The 19,818-nt window shown below is 38.8% G+C and overlaps 1 protein-coding gene across 1 annotated transcript in view; it reads left to right on the top strand.

The window, feature by feature from the left end:
• nbas (NBAS subunit of NRZ tethering complex) overlaps positions 1 to 19,818 on the top strand; it is a 243,595-nt gene that overhangs the window by 132,464 nt on the left and 91,313 nt on the right. Inside the window, exons 41-42 of the mRNA XM_055186828.2 lie at positions 4,784 to 5,016; positions 8,209 to 8,319. Of these exons, the coding sequence (XP_055042803.2) occupies positions 4,784 to 5,016; positions 8,209 to 8,319 (344 nt within the window). The remainder of the gene's footprint in view (positions 1 to 4,783; positions 5,017 to 8,208; positions 8,320 to 19,818) is intronic.

The raw sequence follows: 19,818 nt of genomic DNA, 5'->3' as shown, positions 1-19,818 counted from the left end.
CAATGACTAGAATTTTACGAATGACTAAACGTGGTAGACACGAATTTGATGCCTCAAATGCTGCTGGTGTGAACCCACAATTAGTTTGCAGCACTTCGACCTAGTGCTGCAAACTAAGTGCTCTTCCGCCATACAATATAGTTCAAATTTTTTATCCGCTTAAAAATCACCACGTGGAAGTGTTGGTGGCTTCTAAATTAATCCCTGTTTGGATCCTAAGGAATGAATGGAGCTAGGCTAAATGCTAACACATTCACAACGCGCTTTACAAAGATTAAGTGCACGTTTTGAAAAAGATAGGTATGTATTTGTTTTTCTAAGTTGAGGTAAGAACATAGTAAAATATTGAAAAACTGTGGTGTTTTCCTTTAAAGCACAAATGCCACCCAATTATTCGCCTACAGTATATAAAATAACATCTCGCATGTGTCTATTATAAAATGGTAATTCGTCTTTGAGTTCCACGTACAAGGGTATCGTAGCTTTCATAAATGTATTATTAACGATTGACGTATTTACACCGTGTGCAGTGTCTGTCATAAGCAAAGTGAGCTTGTAATTTAATATCGCATTCTGTGTAACAGCAAGGATGCAGTGATTAGTCATCCGCCTTTTATTTGATGTTGATAGATGTTCCTTTTAACAATCTGTACTGTACGTGTTTGTTCTTTTCTCTCTGTGCATTAGGGACCAGTAGACCATTCTTTAATCCTTTTAAGCAGACGTCTTTCTTTTTTTTAACCCGTATTCGTCTGGATATGGCACATTTTAGGTTTTTGGCTGTATGCATGCAAGCGTTTCTTGCATTATAGAAGTAGAATCAAAACTCTGCTTAGCATAATTGTCGAGCCGAACCGCTGGGTACATAGATTGAGAACGCCTCCTAACCATTCATGATAGCCTCCAGTAAACACTCGCGCGGCGCACACGTACTAACTCATTTGAAGCACATATTTGACCCACCTACACATCAATTACATTTAAATAGGTGTTTGGGAGCACATACAATACTGACTGTTTTCAAATAAGCCGGCTGGCAGTATTTTTATTTGCGATTTTACGAAATGTTTATTTTATAGTCTCGATAATGAAGCATTTGTATTCAGACTGCCCGCAGAAACCGTCCCACAAGGTGGTATCGAACGGGCCACCTTTGCACTTTTGTCCTCACACCTGCGAAAATAAGGTACAAATAATGTGTGATAAGCCTATAATTTTACCTCACTGCGATGGATGCATGGAAATGTGCGGCAACCCATGTGCATTAACCTGCTGAAAAAGGTCTTTTAACATCATTAACGTTAATTACCGTACAAAACCCTCCCGAATCCCTGAGCGCATCAGGCGCAGCTTCAGTTATTGCAGTGCACAAGCAAAAGCACGGCTTTTTAGTGGAAAGCCTGATTGCATGTGCATGAAGCAGAGGGCAGGTGTGAACAGCTGAGAGGGTCTGGAGAGACTGACAGATTGATGTGAATTGACAGATATGCTACAGGGTTAGACTTGCTTGAGGTTGGACTGTCACTCTGTAAAGACAAAGTACAAGAGACAAAGAGAATGGCTGGATGAAGATGTTTTATCATGATAGAGCTTGTCTCTGAAATGGTGTTCAAATGCTCGCCACATCCATCCATCATGTCTGATCTTCACACGTTTTAGATATGCCACTTGTGTCTTTTTATTGCCCCACTGTTTTTCTATCTGCTCCGTGCTTTATCTTCCTTAACATGTCTCTCACTCTGTTGCTGTGGTTCATTTCATTTAATGTTTTTATTTTCTTGTGCCTTTTTATTATTTATAGGAATAGTTCATCCAAAAAATTGTGTCATTTACTCATGCTCGTGTTGTTCCAAAACCTGACTTTGTTTCTGTAATGGGGCCAATAAGTGATTTTTTTAAAGAATATCCTTACCATTTAAAAAAAATTATGTTAAGATCATTCATAATTATAAATGAATGAAAGTTTATGGGGACTGTAGCTGTCAAGGCACAAAATGCCATTAAACAATGTATGAATGTGGTCATAAGAACCAATACAAATTAGCCACCTGGTGAAATACGTACGAATTGCCATGAGATACTGTAACATTGAAGTGCAAAAATTCAGCCTCCTTAAATCCTCCTTTAACCAGGTGAAAATCTAGAGACCTAGGATTTCCACGATGCTAAAAACACGGACGGGATAACGGAATCCAAGCATTAAAATGGAATTTACTGTACAATGCGGAATGTCATGAAATTTGGCAATTTTTTATTCAGTCGTTTTAAAACCTATTATAAGTCATTTTCAAATGCAAATGTTTTGATGTGGTTTCAGTAATCTGAAAATAAAGTGAAGGAAATTTGCGAAAACATTTTTGTTTTGTGATCATAGATTGTTGACAGATAATTTCATAACTTATATATTTACATTTAATATAGATGCTTGTAAAGTAAGACGAGTATAGTCTTATGGTACATTCACACCAGCCGCGGTAGAGGCGGCAAAAACTCTCTGTTCGTGCATAGTTGGACGCTTGAACATTTGAGTTTGAAATTCTAGTCTTTCGAGACATTCACGCGGAAATTCACATTATGGGCGGGGCTTCCGGACTCCCCTGAGACTCCGCTCGCTTCCTGTAATCACGTCACTACTACAGCAAGGTCCTGATTGGTTGGCGAGTTGAGCGTTGCGGCGGGAAACGCTGGAGTTCTGGAAAAAATGGAATCTGAACTTCGCTGGATTTCCGCGCCGCGTAATTCCACCTTGCTGTAGTAGTGAGGTGATTACAGGAAGCGAGCAGAGTCTCAGCGGAGTACCGCGCCGCAGGATGCCTAATCGCGTCTATGCGTTGACTTAATATGTAAATCACTCGTGCTTGCCACCTGTACCGCTTTTGGTGTGAACACTGCATAATGATTAAGATAAAAATAAACTGGTTGATTGTCAGTAGCATTGTTATAGTGTATTGCGGTTACAGTAACAGCCAAAATACATTGGCCTTTATGTAATTTTATATAAAACTTTCAGTAAATTGTTGTTAAATTGTGGAAAACACCACCGTTTTTCAATATTTTACTATGTTCTTAACTTAACTTAGACAAATTAATTCATACTTATCTTTTTTCAGTGAGTGCACCTAATCTTTGATGTTACTGTGCGCCGAGGTCGAAGTGCTGCAAACTAAGTACTCTTCTGCCATAAAATATAGTTCTCATTTTTTATCCGCTTAGAAAATTGCACATTTTATTTTGTGCCACCATACTTACTCGTGTAACTACTCATGTAACAGTCTTTAAATAGGGAAAACATGGAAGTGTTTAGTGGCTTTTACATTCATCCCAGTTTGGATCCGGGGCTTGGCTAAATGCTAACACATTCAGGATGTGCTGTACAAAGATTAAGTGCACACATTGAAAGAAGATAATTTGAGGTAAGAACATAGTAAAATATTGAAAAACTGTGGTGTTTTACCTTAACCATTAAAAGCAAAATCCAGAAAAATGAAAATAAAAAACAGAATTTGAGAATAAATAAAAACGGAATTTGTGAAAAAAATCAACTGATTTCATAGGGCCTAGAAATACAACTCATACATGCACTGCGTTAATCCAATTCTTCTTTGGGGCATTTAAAGGACTTTGCTGAAAAAGGGGCATGGTGTTTACTGGATTCTGCCAACAAACTAATATTTCCGAAGGCTCTTTGGCTGAGATTATGTGGATTTGTATTTGAACGTACAGTATACTACGTACCAAGAGCACTTGGTCAATATTCTTATCTCATTTTTGACGTGGCGTTTTCCGGCTTTCGCATCCAAACTCCAAATTTATTTTATTTTCTTATCTTTACTTGCCACATTGTCAGAAGATGTACTGTGTAATGGTTAAAGTTCAGTAATACACAATCCCACACAGTCTTTTATTATCACAATCTGTTACCGCACTCATTGTAATCATTTCCATATAGATTAGTGTATAATCATTTCATGCTCTCTTCTTCTGTCAAGACTCTTAACCTGTTCATTTCTCTATGCGGGAAACTGGATTACTCTGAATTCTTATTATTTATGAGTTTAGCATAATCATTTCACCATTTAAAGTAGCGCTGTACTGATATCAGAGACAAAGCAGTCTGCTCCAAACATCTCCACATCTGGGTTTTAAAATCTCAATTAAATCTGTAGATAAACGATATTAAACAAGTTAAGTGTCATATTCTTTTTGATCCCATTTTTAAACGCTAGTTAGTGTGTAATGTTGCTATAATAGCATAAATAATACCTTCAAAATGCTAAAGCTCAAAGTTCACTGCCAGGCGATATATTTTCTTTAACAGAATTTGCCTTTCAAAGCCTACAGCGAACGGATGGTTTGGACTACAGCGCTCTACTTCCCGATTCAATTACGTCAATAAAATTTGACTAAACTCCGCCCACAAGAATACGTCAGTCGCCAGCTAAGCTAACGGCAAGCTAAGCTGCTATCGAATCACAACACATTAAGCAAACTACACAATCAGAACTAGTTACGTATTTCTGAAAGAGGGACTTCATAGAACAAGGAAGACATCAGACTGTTTTGAGGACAGTGAAAACAGCGCTATATAGATAAGTAAATTGTGTGAAAAATACAGTGGTTTTTTTACACGTGAAACATGAACACATGTTATATTGCGTACTGTAAACACAATCAAAGCTTCAAAAACACAGAAAGAACGGGACTTTTAAACATGCGAGAGCATTTTTTTGTCAACTGCATCCTTTAAACATTATCAATTCAGTGATGTCTCATTTTCATGCAGGCTGATCCCAGAGAGCTGATTCGTCTTGTGACCAAGCATGTGACAGACCATGCTGGACGCGATTGGAAGGATGAGGAACTGGAGGCTCTGATTGGTCAGTTGCGTCTTCACAGTGAGAGACTGACGGACTTCACTCAAGCTCAGGTGCTGCAGGGTCTTGGCCGTGGGGTCGATGTCCAGAGATTTAGCAATGACAACCAGTACAAGAAAGAGACTATTCTGGGCCTGGCCGAGTAAGTATTATGTCTCAGTACAAATTCGTCACCCTCCCAATATCACTTTTGGACACTACTGTACTGTATATGCAAGTTAGGGGGAACTCACTTATTTTTAAAATACTTTTTTTTTCATTATTTCTGATTTCTTGATGATGTTATGTGACCATACATACTCTCGGCTCTCAGTGAATAATGCCTTAAAAGCGTCTGTCCAAAGTTGAAAGAGAATGACATTTCCAGTCCAGCGCCTTTTAATCTGTAGAAGTCGTGTTTCAGGGTTGATGCTTTGATCCAAAGCAGACCTCTGGCTTGAGACATAGTTTTTGAGGACTGGAATCACATGATTGGGGTGACTGAGGTGTAGCAAGACTTGAAGATTGACTTTCAGTACTTAATGTAAAGGCTACAAAGGCTAAACGAAGCACCCAGAAAAGGATCAGATCACTCTTTCAGAACAACACAGATCTGGGGTTTTTAGGAGTGTTACACCTGGCCTTTGAAGGCTGTCAAGATTTACAAAGTTTGAGGGAACATTTACACGACAACGTTGTGCTAAAAAAAATTTACATTTTACGTACAGACAACAACAAACAATCCTTATTCACAATCTCTGAAAACACGTGTTATGCATGCTAGGCCAGTAGTTGGCAAATTCACGCGATGTCTAAACACATAATATACATATACGCATATATGACGTTACTGTTTTCACAAATTAACGTTTTTGTAGTTTACAAGGAAACAATATGGCAATCATTTTGAAAACTTGCACTTTGAGACACATTTTAAAAAGTTTTCATTTTAAGGCCCCCAAAATGCAACTGTAGCATAAATGAAGAGCCAAAATGTATAAAAAGTTTTCAGTTTTCATGTTGGGTAAGTGCCCCTAAGACACTTAGTTTTACTAGGCAAAAATGGGCCATATACTATGGAAGTTGGACGTTTTCTACAAGATGTTTTTACTACCAATATTTTGGTTTGTGTTTAGTAAGTTTATTGGGCTGGATGCTTAAGTGTATAAGAAAAGTTTGGTAACACTTTACTTTAAGGGGTGTTCATAAGACTGCAACGACACCTTCATAATCATGACATGACACGTGTCGTGAACACGAAGAAGATTTTATGCACGTGTATGAAAACTATCATGAAGTGTCATTTGTTTAATTATGTCATTTTTAATGCAAAGATGACATTGTTTGAAATGTCATTAAGTGTTAATACTCTGTCATATAGTTTTATAACAGCATCATGAATATTTTTCTTGACCTCAACTACAGTGGTACAAATATAATTTTTAATTAAAATGTCATTAAGTGTTAAAACTCTGTCAAATAGTTTTATAACAGTGTCATGAATATTCTTTAGTTTATAATGTTTTTTTAAAGTTTCTTCCAGGTGTTAGAGAAATAAAATCCATCATCCAATAATATTATTAATACTAATTAAAATTGATAAAATTATATTTTATTGCATTTGGAAACCGATTCACCTAAAATTAAATGAAAACGTTGCAGCATTGGATCCATATCGCTGGAAATTAGATTCAATGAATTAAATAAATAAATTAAATATTTTGTGGTGCTTTCGCACTTTCAGCAACCCGAGTTCGATTCCCGGCTCGTGGTCATTTGCCGGTCCCATACCCCTCTCTTCTCCCTGTACTTTCCTGTCCTCTCTGCTATCACTGTTAAAATAAAGGGGAAAATGTCCAAAAAAATAACTTAATACATAAAAAAATAAATTGATATATTAAATATTTTGTTAGCTTTTTTTCTATGTCAGAAAATTGCAGAACCCTCTGTGTGAGGAAAAACATGTTCTGTTAGTTGTCAGTTTTTTATGTATTGTGCACATACATACATTTAAGTATAATCTTTTGATGTGTCTGTTGCTTTTTGTCAAGGTATTTAAAATTATTTGACATATAGTATTAACACGTATTGACATTTTAATGACAAGTTCAATTTGTACCACTGTAGTTGAGGTCAAGAAAAATATTTATGATGCTGTTATTAAACTATTTGACTGAGTATTAACACTTAATGACATTTTAATGACAGTTTAATGTAATGTTAACCCTTAAAGCTAGGTAGTTTCTTAAGTTTGATAAATATTCTGCTATGTCATGTTTATGACAGATTAATGACAAGTTATGATGTATTGTCGTAACAAAGACATATGAGTGATTCTCACGAAATCCAGACTTAGGTGTCCAGCATCACATTTTTTAAAAAGCACTAAAAGCCAATTTTTTTGCACATATAAGATTAAGGTCTGAACTTACTATAAACATTATTTTTAGAGGATTTAAAAAATATTTCCTATAGAATTATCTAAATTTTTTAGATTATCATTATCAAAAATTATCAACAGCAACATGATATTACATTAAATATATGCATTTACAAACTCATGTTTCGGTAATGAGAACTAAAAAGTTGTCTATAACAAAATAAATTTTAACTTTTGTCTGGAGATGAAAAATAAGAACTGCTTACCCGGTAGCCATCTTAATTTTTTTTTTAAATGTTAGTTCCTCAAGGGGTTAAACCATGATTGAAAATTGTTGCGGAGGATGAGAAAAGTGGTCTTGAATACATTTACATTCCTTATTATTGTCTCTACATTTACCAATGATCACCAAATACCACATGTTTCTTTACTGTAAATGTTTATAGTATAACATGCACTGAAGCTTTTTATTTTTTAGATTTTTTTAATTATAAATATTTCATGTCAAAGAACCCAAATCCAATCATGGACACATTGCGGTAATAAAAATGTTCCCCTTAAATGTGGAAAAAAAAAATAATTGTTTGTATGATGTCATTTGAAATCATGGGCAAAATAGTACGTGAAGTGATGTTTGTAACTGTATGCTTCTTATTTTGATACTCTTACTTTGCATTTACTTTTTTTACCAAAATGTTTCATGACACCGCATAAGTCTAATTTCACAAGAGTCACCCAAATGAAACAATGTCGTCTTTGCATTAAAAATGCCATAATTCAACAAATGACACTTAATGACAGTTGTCATAAATGTGCCTAAAATCTTTATTTTTATGACACATGTTATGTCATGATTATGAAGGTGTTATGTCAGTCTTCTGCACCCCTCCTTTCAAGTAAAGTGTTACCGAAAGGTTTTTTGTTTTTGTATATTTGTCTTACCATCTCTTACTTTCTCTCTCTCTGTGTGCTTAGGACCTTGGATGAAAATGTGTATGGCATCTCTCGCTCTTTGGCTCAGCGGTACAGCATTCCTCTTTGGGAAGTGCACATGACCCACCTTGAGTTTCTGTTCACTGACAGTGGGTAAGACACACAAACAGCAGACACATCACTTCATTTCATTTGCACACTCTGCACCCACTTCAGTTTGCTGCATCCGAGGCTTCCACAAGTAACTGTTATTTTATTTTCTTAATCTGAGGACCCACAGCAGGTCAGAAACCTGCAACCCCAGCTCTCGAGCTGCAAACAGAAGATTGCACGGATCGATCACAGATCGGCCTGTTTGATTTGCCAGACTTACAGCCTAGTAGAAAAGCAATCTCTCTGGTTTAAAATACTAGCTTTTTAAAGGGCTTTGATAATCCACACACAAACAAACCGCCACCCCATCTGATCCCCCTGCACGGTGAATTTGTCACCAAATCATTGTTCAGAGCTTAGACTAATCAAATCGCTCGCCATCTCTTATTGGATTTAATCACCCTGAATCTCTCTCGCTCTCTCTCTCTTTCTCTCTCACACACATGCATACACCACATAATCATGGACTCATTTGATATCTTTGGTAGAACTGATTTACTCCAAATGTGATTTTTCCTTTTTAAATCTAATGCAAATGTAATTTTCCCCTTTGAAATTCTTTACATGCTCATTAGCATCCCTACGGCTTTTTTATTTTGATTTTTTTTGTTGTATAGAACAAAATATCTAAACTCTGCCATCAAAGATGTTATCAAAGAAAAAAACGGCACCAAAGGGAGTTTTAGCAACTTGGGCAATTACTCAAAAGTTTTGTTGTTTCTGTTTGCAAATTTGCTAGCAAATAGACTTTTTTCTGACTTATATTTTGCATCGTTTATGTTATTTACTCAGTTTATATGATTTGCATAGATGTGCTTATATAACTCATTTTTAAAAGAATTATAAAGGGCCAGTTCTTTATGTTCCTGTTGGTTTGTTTTGTTTATTATGCATCAAGACGCAGCAGATTTCTGTAAATGATTCGATTTAAATTTGACTAATTTGTATTACGCGCCGTAATTTGACCTATTAAACATCTGTCCGGTTTTGGGACAGATTTATTGGTATAACATAGACTCGTGTAATAGGGCTCTTGTGTCATTGTGGCGTCTGGAATCAGTGTGCTCATGAATAACATTAATAGGCCTGCACCGAAGTATTTGCTCATTTTGGCATGATTGCAGTTTCCAGTACTAAGGTAACTCAATTAGGATTTGCCTCTGCCTCTGCCTTCAGTTCAGTTTATTCCAATCAATTCCTTTCTATTCAAATGTGCTTTACTGACATAACAAAGAGTATGCAATATCAAAGCATTTGCAAGGCAACAAAGCACTACACCAAACAAAACAAAAAAATTATATTAATATAAAGCATATTTACTCAGTTCTGCTTGTTGTTCATTTCACAAGGTCATGACTGCTCCCTTAATCCCAAAGTATAGTCTGTTTTTTAAATGTACGGGAATGTACATGGTCGAACGCGCACATCCTTGCAAAGCATAGTTTATTGGACTTGTACGTGTACGCAGACGTTCGACGCATGCACATTGCGATAAAATGCAATGCATCTACTGGGCTACATACAGTACTAGAGGTCTTCACAGGTCCACTTAGATCCAAAATCCGGACCCAGATAGCCACTGGACGCTGTAACAGAACAGGACCGCGACCGCAAAACGATAGAGCCGGAGTCCAAACGCACATCGGGCCGAAGCCGTTCCGGGGGGTTGTTGCGGATATGCGCCAGCGCCGATCCAGCACCGCCTGATCATCAGTATCGGCTCAGATTCGCATTGCAGATCTGGACCAAATCCGTGTCAGACACAGCTAATGTCTTTTGGTTACCTTTGGGGAAAAGGATCTGGGCCAGATCTGTAAAATGATATAAATACTGAACTGATGTCAGTTAGATGTTTAAGCTGAAACCTTAATCTGGAACTGATCTGGTTCACAATTGGAAAACATCTCTAAGGTCCCGTACACGGTTGTCACTTCACCGTTTAATGCTTAATCCTGTTCTGTACACACACACTTCAGTAATTTACGGGACTCACAACCGCATTCCACAACCGAATTAACTCCCGCAAAATGCAGGTAGTGACAACCGAATCCGCCCTCCTACAAAAATTCTTCCGCACAGTGTGTACATTTCGCTTCAGAACAACGTCTGTAGTTAATCAAGTAGAGTTTAAACGTTTTCATCCGGATAAACAGGACAGGTCTCAATCTTCTGAAAAAATAAAGTGGCTTAGAAGAAGAAAAAGTCTTCTGAGGTCGTGCGCGGTTCAGACATGACGTCACGACCACAAGCGTTTGCTGACTAGTGTTATGGCAGATTCAGAGTGACTCTGGGCACTAATAGTTTTAAACAGTGAACAAGAAAAACCCTCCTTAACGGAAGTAAACGCTTTGCAAATAAATCTAAACTGCTATGTACCTCAAATGATCAAAATAGTCTGGTTGCACCAGGCACCTAGTGACACACTTTATTAACACCAAAAACTGCACCGTGTGTACATGAGCCGAAAAGCCATACAACTAGTAAAGCGCCAATCAACGGTATTTAAACGTACAATAAGACGAGGACCTGGTCTCTCTTCTGAAAAAATAAGACCGCGCACTCACAGAAGCGTATAATACACAACGCCAAGACGGAGGTTTATTGCAAAATGACCCGCACTATGCATTTTATTATTTTGGTCAAAGATCTGTGAGTGATAAGCACGCGAGGCGGCAAGAACGTTGCAATATGGTTATTTCATCACATAAATCGGGAGTGAGTCTTGTTCCTTACAGACATGAAACGAACATATTAGGGGATTCACTCCCGCACTTTTAATGCGGTTATCACTCCCGAAAGTTGATCAGTGTGTACGAGACCTAAAAGCCATAGAAACGGTTAAGCGTCAAAACGGTATCCGGGCCAAATGTAATTGCTATCTGGGGGACCTGGTTCGACCCTGCAAGACCGCACGCTCCGGGTTCGGGTCTAAAAGTTTCACGTGTGCCTCGGACACGGGTTGGCGTATAATTTTAGCGCCAAGACCGGAGGTCTCGATTGCAATTTAAAATAAATTCAATGTCCTTTGGTCAAACCTCTCCTCTGTTTGCCAAGCACGCACTTGCAGACATTGTGTGGTTATTTCTGTGTAGGTCATCACATTTTCGTTGAGACAGACATGTACAGTCAATTTTAAATGTAGCGTACATTTTAGCGATTTACTTGGGTGTCCCGTCATTTAGATAATAAAAATGGAGTCAGCTCGCCTAATGGGCTCTTTGCACGTGTGTACGAGACCACTAGGTAGTGACTTTTCCGGTTTACTAAACATGGTGCTGTTCTACACTAGGGCTGAATCCCATAACCGCCTACTTCCATACTATACTAGTAGTGTAATCAAGTGTTTAAACATTTGCGTACTACATAGTATGGAAGTAGGTCTCTCTTCTGGGATTCATGCCTTAGATGTTTGCAAGAGTTGCCGAAACGTGGTTCAGATAACGGACCCGTACATCAAGCCTTTGCTGACTAGTCCTCCTGCCAAATCACCTACCAGCAAATTAGAGAAGGGCTTTAAAATGTATGCCGCTTCATACATCCACGGATATGAAGGTAACTTAAGTCTAAATGCTTGTATCTCTCAGACTATCAAAATATTGGGACGTTAGCTTGCTAGGCTAATAAACAATCCCGGTCTGACAGAATATGCGTGTTGTAATGTAGTACTGCTTTCTAGTGTTAGGCGGAAAATGTCATATCGGTTGTGTCCTGTACTTGTACGTGCCTAAAAAGACGAGGACCTTGTGCTAATACTGCAAGACCGCATGCTCCGCGCATTAGTGTCAAACAAAGACAGAGCCTCACAAGTGAAGTCGCTGTACAGGCTTTCTGTTTCAGATCCATGAAGAAGCACGAAAGGGGAACACTCCCGCATTGTGTAAATGTAGGGTTATCACTCCCGTAAAGTTTGTGTCAGAGTTCCGAGTTCAGCAGTTCCAAAAGGTTAGAGCTTCAAATTGTGTGTTGTGCTTAACATGGTCATGTTACATTTTCGACCTTCTTTATCGCTTTGTACGTGCTCGGGTCTAAAAGTTTCCAAAAACGTGTGCCTCAAGCTGTTCAAGTATAATTCTAGCGCCTACAAAGGCAAAAGACCTTAACTCGCTATAGACCATTTCAATATTCATCAGCCACCGCTTTCTGAGTTCAACATCGCTAGGAACTCTCTCGCGTGTGTAGCTTAAAACGCCGTTGAATTTAGACGATGACGTGCATGTTTGGGAACACAACAATGCTTGCATGATATTTTTTCTGTGTGGCCTAGCTGGAAAAAAACTATCTTTTTGAGACAGACTCATTTTCCGTCAATGTTTACGCCGCCATATTTCGCCAAACCGGAAAAGGGTGAGCCGTATTTCCCTTGGGTTGTCGGATATGACGATCAAGCTGATATGTGCAGCTCGCGAATTGTTTGCGAGACCAACGAGGTTTCTTTCCGTCTGACTGCTGCGTGCGGGGCTGCAGACTGCACACACGTCGGTGCCGTTTACATTCAGGTTAAAAAAATGCAACTGGTTTGGGTCGGACTCAGGTCTAATTTTCTCGGGTTTGTCTCGGGTCGGTCTTTCTTTTAAAAAATATTTATGCACGTCGAGTTTGGGTATAAAGTGATTCGGGTCATTTCGGGTTGGGTACATTTCTTTGGACCCGAGAAGACCTCTACTACATACTACATTCTCCTGTATGCGCATACGCAACCTACGAGTAAGCAGGGTTTCAAAAATCCGGCATTGTACACGGACCCTCGCTACGCGTAAGAAATGGACCATACTTCGGCTTTTAGTTTGCATATGTGTACCATGCTGCTAATGATATGCAATGTGTTTCCTCACCTAAGAAATACCGAAATTGTGTATTATTCTCAGGGACAGTTTGTTTCAATTTTGGAATATCATTTCTACATTGTTAGGACAGATGGTTTGGAAGTAAAGCTCTGTCTCTATATCTCCTTGGCATCAGTGCAAGCAAACTCTCGTTCTCTTTCTCTGTCCCTTTTTCATTTTCTCTCCCTTTCTGTCTGTTTGGCCTATATCTGCCTGTTTCCACAGCCAGGCTGTGATTGCTCAGCCTGTAGCACATCAGTGTTTATTTTAACTTGTTTATTTTTCACTCTGGTCAGGTATCCTGCTGCTGTATCTTCTCTGTTCAGGGCTACACCATATAATATTGTACTGTAGATGGTTTGGTTTTTCATGTTGTTTCAGTCTACATGAAAGATTTAATTAGGGCCGATTCTGTGGATGAAGGCTATCGGTGTCTTAAAACTGAACTGTCGTATTCACCATACTTGTCTGTATTTGGAGCCTTGGGATCAGATTGAAAATAATGATCAGGGTCACTCTTATGAGATATTTATTTTCGTTTCTTTTCCCACTGTGGATTAAATGGATAGTTTACCCAAAAATGAAAATTCTGTTATCATTTACTCATTTTCATGTAGTTACAAACCTGTATAACTTTCTTTGTTCTGATGGAAGAATCCAGAAGGAAGATATTTTGAGGAAAAGTCATAATCAAACCATTTGTGAGCCGATTCACTTCCATAGTATTCTTTTTTCCTACTATGGAAGTGAATGAGGCTCATAAACGGTTTGGTTTGTAAGAACACAAGAGTGAGTAAATGATGACAGAATTTTAATTTTTGGGTGAACTACTTTATCCTTTTTATAAAGAGAACGGAAATATGGATGGACATTAAATCTTTGCTAAAACAACAAAGCTGGTGATGGCCTAAGGGGTGTTTACATTTGCATCTTTTTCACGCTCAAATATTTTTTTTTGAATGTAGACATGCGGCAACCACGCTCAAATAGAGAATGATCGCGGCATGCATGTGCCGCACAAACGGTGCGATGCGCCGTTTTTTTCGAGGTGCTTTGGCGCCACAGCCAGTTGAAAATACTTTTCAGAATGCAGCGTCAGAAAGTGTGTTGGAAAGAAGGAGAAAAGCGATGCGGTATTTTTCGCATGGTTTTATACACGAAATGTGAACCGCCCTTTAAGACTTTTACATGATACTGTATAACTAACAGGAGTATTTTTAGCCAGAGCTTCCAATTGGTTAGATGTTTTGATGGCATATAATGGCGCTTTTCCATTGCATGGTACCCCATGGTTTGGTTTGGGTCAGGTCGGGTCAGTTCACCTCACTTTGGCTTGGTTAGCTTTCCATCGAGCTTAGTAACACTTCGGAATGGGAGGGATTATAGGCGTGTCGTTATATTTGTGCTGCCTACTGCTGTGACTCTTCATACAAGTGAGAGTGTTGTTGGAATGCTATACATCCCCATACATTCATTTAACGTTATTTCTCAGTCTGCCACAAAATTAAAATTGGCCACCACAAATAGATGTTTGCACATCACGTTTATCACTACCTCATGACAGTTTCTGTACAAACACCCGTGGCATCGGTTGACGCGCTCCGCTGAGCCTCATTTAAGTTGCATTTAAGCATATATGCAGACGTGCGCGCTGCGAATTTGCCGCCAGAAATTGCAAGTCTGGTAAAAAACTGTTATGGTGTTCCTGATTCTCAACCTGTGGATGTTTTTCATCGCTAAAAGGGAGTTTGGGAACTTATAGCAGAACACAGCAGAACATATTTGCTTGAGACAGCGCAAGCTAGCATGAAGGTAAAGCTAATCTTTTACATTATAGCGATGACGCTGGTAGTGACACGGGCTGTCACAATGATTCAATAACTGTCTCAGCCCAATTGTTTGACCTCATCGTGATGATTTCAGATCACCGCAATGATTGCACATCTCTTTAAAAAACACAAGGGGGCGCTGCAGCGCCTATATAAATGAGACCGTATGACATGGTGCTCCTTAACTGACAGTGTAACGCAATATGTTGCAATTTAAAGAAATGCTGCAAACTTTTGATAAACAGTATGAACTGCCAGGTAAAACATACATTTCCAAAACAGCAATTTAAAATTTTGGGAAGTGAAGGATGCTGTTCTTAACGAATTGATTTTTTGTAGGCACTACAGACACAAAACAAAGATTTAATTTAAAAAATCACAACAATGTGTAAAAATTACTTCATGAACAAACAAAAACAATGTAAGAGAATTAAATGTCAAAGCAATAAAACAGACAGTTAATCATCATAATCGCCAAAGTCCTAAAACAGGCAATTAATCGTAAAAACGGCCGCAATTTATTAGACAAATAACCGTCAGCCAAAATTCATAATCGTGACAGCCCTAGTAGTGACGATTCTCTCAGACCAATCAGTGATCCACAGTGTTTTCACATCACGTTTTGGTATCAGCTCGGGTCGCTTGAAACCCCAACCGAGATGGTACTAAAAAAAGTATTGGGTACTACGTACTGCACCCAGTGGAAAAGCCCCCAAAAGTAAGCTGACCCAAACCAAACCGTGGGTTACTATGTGATGGAAAAGCGCCATACGGCTCTTTTTGATTTCCCTTTCAGATTATTCTAGGCTAACCAAGGTTTGCATAGATTTATAACTCTCCATATGTTCATATTTTGATCATTCCAAGGGTGAAATTGGATCTCTTCTCCCTGAAAATTCTCCAATGTTTTATATGTTATCAGGGTTAATAGTCAGAATCCAGGACTTTCGGCAAAGGAAACTATGTTCTGCTAGTGACCCTCTTTTGTTGGAGACAGAGGAAACAAAACTTTATAGTGGAGCTAAACAAGGAATTCAATTTTTGAAACGGGCAGAAATATATAACCATGTATATCAAACAGTTCTGTAATTTGGTAACTAAAAAGTAATTTGGCTCCGCTTTCTTTCAGGCTCCCCCAGTCATTGTTTTAGTCTGGAGCCCTGCCTTTGCCTCTCTGTCCCTCTTTCTCTTTCTCTCTTTCTCTTTCTCTCTCTCTCTCTCTCTCTCTCTCTCTCTCTCTCTCTCTCTCTCTCTCTCTCTCTCTCTCTCTCTCTCTCTCTCTCTCTCTCTCTCTCTCTTACACAAACACACACACACCCTCTGTTCTTGGGTTTGTAATTGCAGCAGTGCGCAGGATTAATGGCTGCTGTGTTTAGTGAAGTATTGATCCTGTTAAAAGCAGTTATTCTGTGTTAATAAGCAGACTGCAGTCAGTGGCTCCCCTTTCCTTCTCTTTATCTCTCCCCTGCCGCCTTTCCTTCCTGTACTTTCTGGCTTACCTGTTTTGTCTCTGTCATCTTCTCCCTATTTTCTTTTCTGTGTATTTGTTTCTTCCGATTGTTATTTTCTACTCTGTTTATCTCTCTCTTTTTGGCCACAGGACTTTATGCCTCCAGCCGGTATAGTTGTATCCATTAAACATGAGTTGAGGTCCACAGGGGTTACATTCTCTAGACAATGGATTGGTTTTGGATTCTACCCAAATGGGCCCATTCAGTTTGCACCTTTCTAATTTAACAGTAATTTTGGATTAAATGTGAATGTGATTAGCTGTAGAACAATAAGCACATGCGGGCACCATGTTTACTGACACAAATGCTTTAACACCAAGGTGTGTGTGTTTGTGTGTGTGTGTGTGTGTGTGTGTGTGTGTGTGTGTGTGTGTTTACAGCCCACGTAATCAAATAGTCTGCGTGCGCATTTTGGCAACAGATGTGGTGTTGTTCCCCATTGGTTCTAACGTGTTAGTAACTCAGAAAGTTTATTAAAACGTTTTCCCAGCATCAAAATGTGTGGTTGTTGCGTTTAGTTGCACTAATATAATATACGTATATTTGTATCTGGACACTTTATATTTGGTCATCTGCTGACATCTTCTATCCACTCCACTACCATACACGGATGTAGTAGCTGTGTTAAAAAGTTGATAAAGTCAACTTTTTAAAATAACTTTGTCCGTGTTGCTTCACTGCTGATTCTTGCCATACTTTCGTTGCCAAAATGCGTGCACATACACTGCCACGTCATCATTGTATACAAACAGTAAAAGGGTCTATAAGAAACAAGCCCTTTAAATGGTTAAAAAACAAACTATCCTAGCATGTAATGTAACCTTGATGTCTTTAGTATTGACTAAGGTAGGTCATGTCAAAAATTAAAGTTAAAGTAACTGAAAACTTTGATGCTCCTAGATCTCACTTGATGAAAGCGATACTTCAGCAAAATATCAAAATGACTCCATGATGTACTCACCCTCAAGCAATCCGAGATCATATGTCCATCGTTTTTGACGAACACATTTGGAGTTATTTTAGTAAATGTCCTTGCTTTTTCAAGCTTATACTCTAATGGGGAAAACCGGGATCAGGGAAAAACTCTGAAGCCCAAAAAAGTGCATCCGTCCTTCACAGAAGTAATCCACGCTCCAAGGGGTTAATAAAGGTCTTTTGTGGTTAATCGATGCGATATTGTAAGAAACATATCCATATTTTAAACTTTATAGACTATAATAACTAGCTTCCGGTAACGATGCCATCTTGGATTCCCGTGATTCACAAAAGTCACTGCGCAACGTATCCATGGCAACGAACGCTCACTACGCTTCTATTTCACATGAGTCCAAGATAGCGAGCTAGTTATTACAGTTTATAATGTTTGAAATCTGGATATTTTTTTCCATCGATGTCCAGCAGAACACCTTTATTACCATATTATCCGGACTATAAATCACACTTTTTTCATAGTTTAGCTGGTCCTGCGACTCAAGTGGGTCGCACACCGGACGCGCAGCTCAGCGCCGCGCCATTTTAAAAAATGTAACATATTGTTTTCTATGAGTATATGCACACCGGCGTCAACAGGTGGCGCCTGTCCGCGGCACCCAGCTTTGACTCAGGATGTTGCTCAAATCCCTGCCGCGCCACTCACATAGTTTAACATTAAATAACATCATATTTGTCCCAAATCTTTAACGATTAAAATTAGCTGCTAACGTATATTTTGCATGTTGAAGTAGATGCTATCTGACTAAGCTCGCGCTATTTAATGTGCATTTCCGGATAACGATACCTCGGGGTTGTCCTACACGCGACTCGGCACTGCGTGGCGGTGTGGGACCCCCTTTATAGTCAGGTGCGACTTGTGTGTCAAAATTAATTTATACTGACTAACATAAACCAAAGAAAATCATTACCATCTACAGCCACAAGAGGGCGCTATATGTTGCTCCTGTAGCCTACCCCTGGAAAAAAAACGGTTAACTGAAACATTAACTTAAAGACGACGGAGAAAGACTTAACAAACAAAATGCCCCCCAAAAGAATTATATATTTTTAAATAAATGCGACTTACAGTCCAGTGCGACTTGTATATGTTTTTTCCTCTTCATGACGCATTTTTTGACTAATGCGACTTATACTCCGGAGCGACTTATAGTCTGGAAAATACGGTAACCCATTAGAGCCTTGTGGATTACCTCTGTGAAGGATGAATGCAGTTTTTGTGGTTTAAAGTCAAAAGTTGTTCCCTGATCCCTGTTTTCTACCATTAGAAAGCTTGGAAGAGCAAGAACATTTACTAAAATAATTTCAAATGTGCTGGTCTAAAAGATGATGGACATATGTATCACAGATTGCTTGATGGTGAGTAAATCATTGGGTAATTTTGATATGTGGCGCGGTGCATGATTTTAGAAAAACACTTTGGAAAAGGGAGTCTGGCCGACTACCAAAACACACTAATCAGCAGTAAGGGGCGTGTCTACTAACCAACATTGTTGCCTGGGTTGCGTATGTTTGGGGCGGGTCTATCAAATGAAGGTCCAGACTCTATTGGGGTAGGGGTGTGTTTGTTTACTGTAGGTGATTTCAAATGTCAACATTGGCTTTCAGAGATCACGCACCCTGCCTTTAAGTCAAAGTCCATGCAAACCAAGTGTCACAACACTTCTATTTTTGTCCTGTCTGAGGTCAGCATGCTTTCTTGGTCTTTTATCTCTTTTTCTCTCTTTTTCTGTCTAAGAATGATCTATCTTTCTCGCACCCTTTCTCTCACGCACATACCCTATCCTCAAGCCCAGCATCAGCAGACCTGCAGGATAAATGGACTTGGCAGTCATCGAAGGTTCACAATGTAATTTATTGATAACCTAACTCTATAAAACACTTCCATGCATCAAAATAGCTATGGGATATTTCTGTGGTGCAGTAAAGCTGTTTATCTTTACTGAAAGCCATTCAATTAGAGTGAGGTGGAGGGCCGGTCCACGCTCTTGCTTATGAAGTCACTGTAGAGATAAATTATGGAAATCAGGGCAGCTCCGACCTAAAACATGACACACACAGAATCCCAACCTAACATCAGATTTATGGTGGATGAGCAAAGGCTTGCCATAGGCTTTAATTTACTGCTTAAAATGTAATTTGAAGTTTGTCTTAGGATGGCGCAAAGTGGTCAAACCCCAGTGAATTAAGTTTAATGGACATTAAGTAGTTTGAAGAAGTTCGTTTTGATTAAACAGATCAATTCTATGGCACAAGTGGGCAGTCACAGCATATTAACTCAGCCTTAATGTACTCATGTCTGGTTTGGGGGACAATTGGGGAAAGAAATGGTGGTGCATTGCCTTA

The sequence above is a fragment of the Misgurnus anguillicaudatus genome, chromosome 18 (genome assembly GCF_027580225.2).
Source record: "Misgurnus anguillicaudatus chromosome 18, ASM2758022v2, whole genome shotgun sequence".
Taxonomy (NCBI): Eukaryota; Metazoa; Chordata; class Actinopteri; order Cypriniformes; family Cobitidae; genus Misgurnus; species Misgurnus anguillicaudatus.
This window is presented reverse-complemented; position numbering and strand designations above follow the sequence as displayed.